A 2,502-nucleotide genomic window follows, 5' to 3' on the forward strand; every position below is an offset into this window, starting at 1 on the left:
AATTATTTGAAAATCTTAATTAATCATCTGGTCCTTTAGCTGTGAGGATAAACCATGCATTTAGTGATGACTTAGTTATGTCATCTTTCTCTGCTGCTCCAGTGTTTTGTGCTCTTCGATGTCCCTTGCTTCGAACTCAGAAATTTCTGTTTGTTACGTAAGTCTAATTTTCAGAATAAAATAATTGTTTTTTCTTCCTAGTTTATGACTAATAATCATAATCTTATCTTATATTCGTTGACACATCATGTATAGCTTTGATTTTTAGTTTAAATTGGCTTGATTGCTGCTCTGCATTTTGCTTTGAAACTTTACATTCTATTTTTTGATAAGTGATCAGAACCTTAATGCTTAATCATTGTTTGCATGAGCTATTTTTGTGCATTTAATATTTATTTTCCTGGAAAATATACAGATTCGTAAGTTAAGCATGCTTTCTTTATATTCTTTGCTAATTTCTTGATATATTAGAACATCAAACATGCATGCAGGGTCCTAATAAAAGCTTTTTAATCTATTATCGGGATACATGTACATTTTTCTCCAAATCTTTCAGTCAGATTTCAAAATCTAGCAGAATCTTCACCTAACTGGTTTGGCAGGATTCTACATTTTACTCTATTATACTGGCAAGATGCTTAGATTTCTTCCAGCTTCTCTGAAGTCATTGAGCCTGTAGGCATGAAGGAGAAGTTATCAAGTTTTATCGAAGCTTTTCATATTTGTATTCTGATGGTTAATGTAGCATAGATGAGAGTAGGTGCTGCAATGGATTTTCTCAAAAAATGAAAATTAAAGGTTCGGTTAAATTTTTCATAAATTAAATTTTGCTTTATTTTCATGTTAGAAATATGGGACAGATTTGAACTGGAAATAATTATCTTATAGTTGTGATATGAATGTCTTGGATTGCTTTGTCTCCAACTGCGGAAATAAACAGTTTATTTATCTGAAGAAAATTGAAAGCAGTGCATTTTTCTATTAGAAAAAAAAGGAATAAGGCATTGCATATGTGTATATGAATACAGAATCACATGCATAGTATTTCCATATCTTATTTTATAGAAGTTCTTTGACTAAGATTATTAAGATTATTATTTTTTTAGATAGCATGTAGGTGTAAGAAAAACTTTTATGCTTCAAATCAAATCCTCCTGAAGAATACATAGGATTCGTTCACTACCAAGCATAGTGAAGACGAACAATACATCTCAGGGAAGGACTAAAAAATGTTAATATGCTTCTACGATTTTAATGGAATGAAGTTTGCATTGTATTGTAAAACTGCTTCTTTCCCTTGACATGTTATTTCATTTTATTACAATGATGAGATGGCATTGTATTGTAAAACTGCTTCTTTTCACATATTATTTCCCTTAAATCCAGAAAACTGCTTTTCTCTGACGGTTTGACAGTCATTTTGTCATCAGTATTATTTTAATGCCCGCATATTGTCATAAAAGAAAAGTGTAAATTTTGTTGCTTCGCACATCTTCTTCCAACGTTTAAATTTTAGATAGTCTGTGTTAAATCCTGAAAGCAAATGTCAAACACAAGTTACGGATTTAACTGGATTTAAGGGAAATAATACTAGGCACAAAATTTGGATTTAACTTAACCGGATTTACTAAATCCGGATTTAGTAAATTCTACTTAAGTTAAATCCAACAAACACCCAAACACCCCCAAAATAGTAGTTTGAAGACGATGTTTGGTAGCATATTATTAACAGGATTTAGCAATGAATTTAATTTTAATCCAGACAAAAACTAAAAATTTGAAGACTAAATTCAAAGCTCGGTTAAATCAAATTTTCTCGCATTCCGTATCTTTTACGAAATCTGGATTTACTAAATCCGGTTGCGTGGTGGATTTATTCCGTTGTCGCTTGCAAGCTCCACCGTCACCGTCGCACACTGGATTTGATAAATCCTAATTTATTGGATTTGATAAATCCTATTTAACGTAAATCTAAATTACAACCAAATACTGCTTTAATTGTTTCCTATTTGGATTTGAGATGTTCTGATTTTCTTTTTTTCTTCCTTTTTCTGGAAGAAGTAATGCAGGCAATGCTGCTCGGTTCTAAGGAGTACATTGTTTGGTTAACTCACGAGGAACTCAATGAACGGAAACGAAGGAAACCTAAAGCTAGTAGCCATCCAGTTATCCGGTGGAATACAGCCAACCTAGTTTTAGCTTATCCGAGTCCTAAATTGCAATTTCTGTTTTGTAAATGGCTTATTTTGCTATATAGATATTAAGGCATGTAAATCTCTGACCTTCAAGTTCTGTAACTGGCTATTGTTGCCTTTCACTAGGGTGAACTATTGTTGTCTATGCTTTCATTTTGCAGGACCTTTAGGTGCTAACTTCTAAAATAGATGGATATGCTTAGGTCCTTCTTGTAAATTTTTCTTTTTTTAAAAATTACTGTTTCAAAGTTCTATTAAATGGTCATGCTAAATGATTGAAGCATTAATGAGAGATGCTTATAAGCTC

At 32.0% G+C, this 2,502-nt stretch overlaps 1 protein-coding gene across 3 annotated transcripts in view; it reads left to right on the plus strand.

Moving 5' to 3' along the window:
• The window catches only part of LOC110029167 (pathogenesis-related genes transcriptional activator PTI6-like), a 19,418-nt gene extending 16,916 nt beyond the window's left edge, over positions 1-2,502 (plus strand). Inside the window, exon 3 of one of the 3 annotated variants that reach the window (XM_020731336.1) lies at positions 2,062-2,502. In XM_020731336.1, the coding sequence (XP_020586995.1) occupies positions 2,062-2,064 (3 nt within the window). In that variant the 3' untranslated portion in view covers positions 2,065-2,502. Of the gene's footprint in view, positions 1-2,058 lie in introns of all 3 variants that reach the window. The other 2 variants (XM_020731335.1, XM_020731334.1) reach the window with 2 other exon arrangements.

Source organism: Phalaenopsis equestris, unplaced genomic scaffold (assembly GCF_001263595.1).
Source record: "Phalaenopsis equestris unplaced genomic scaffold, ASM126359v1 Scaffold000552, whole genome shotgun sequence".
NCBI lineage: Eukaryota > Viridiplantae > Streptophyta > Magnoliopsida > Asparagales > Orchidaceae > Phalaenopsis > Phalaenopsis equestris.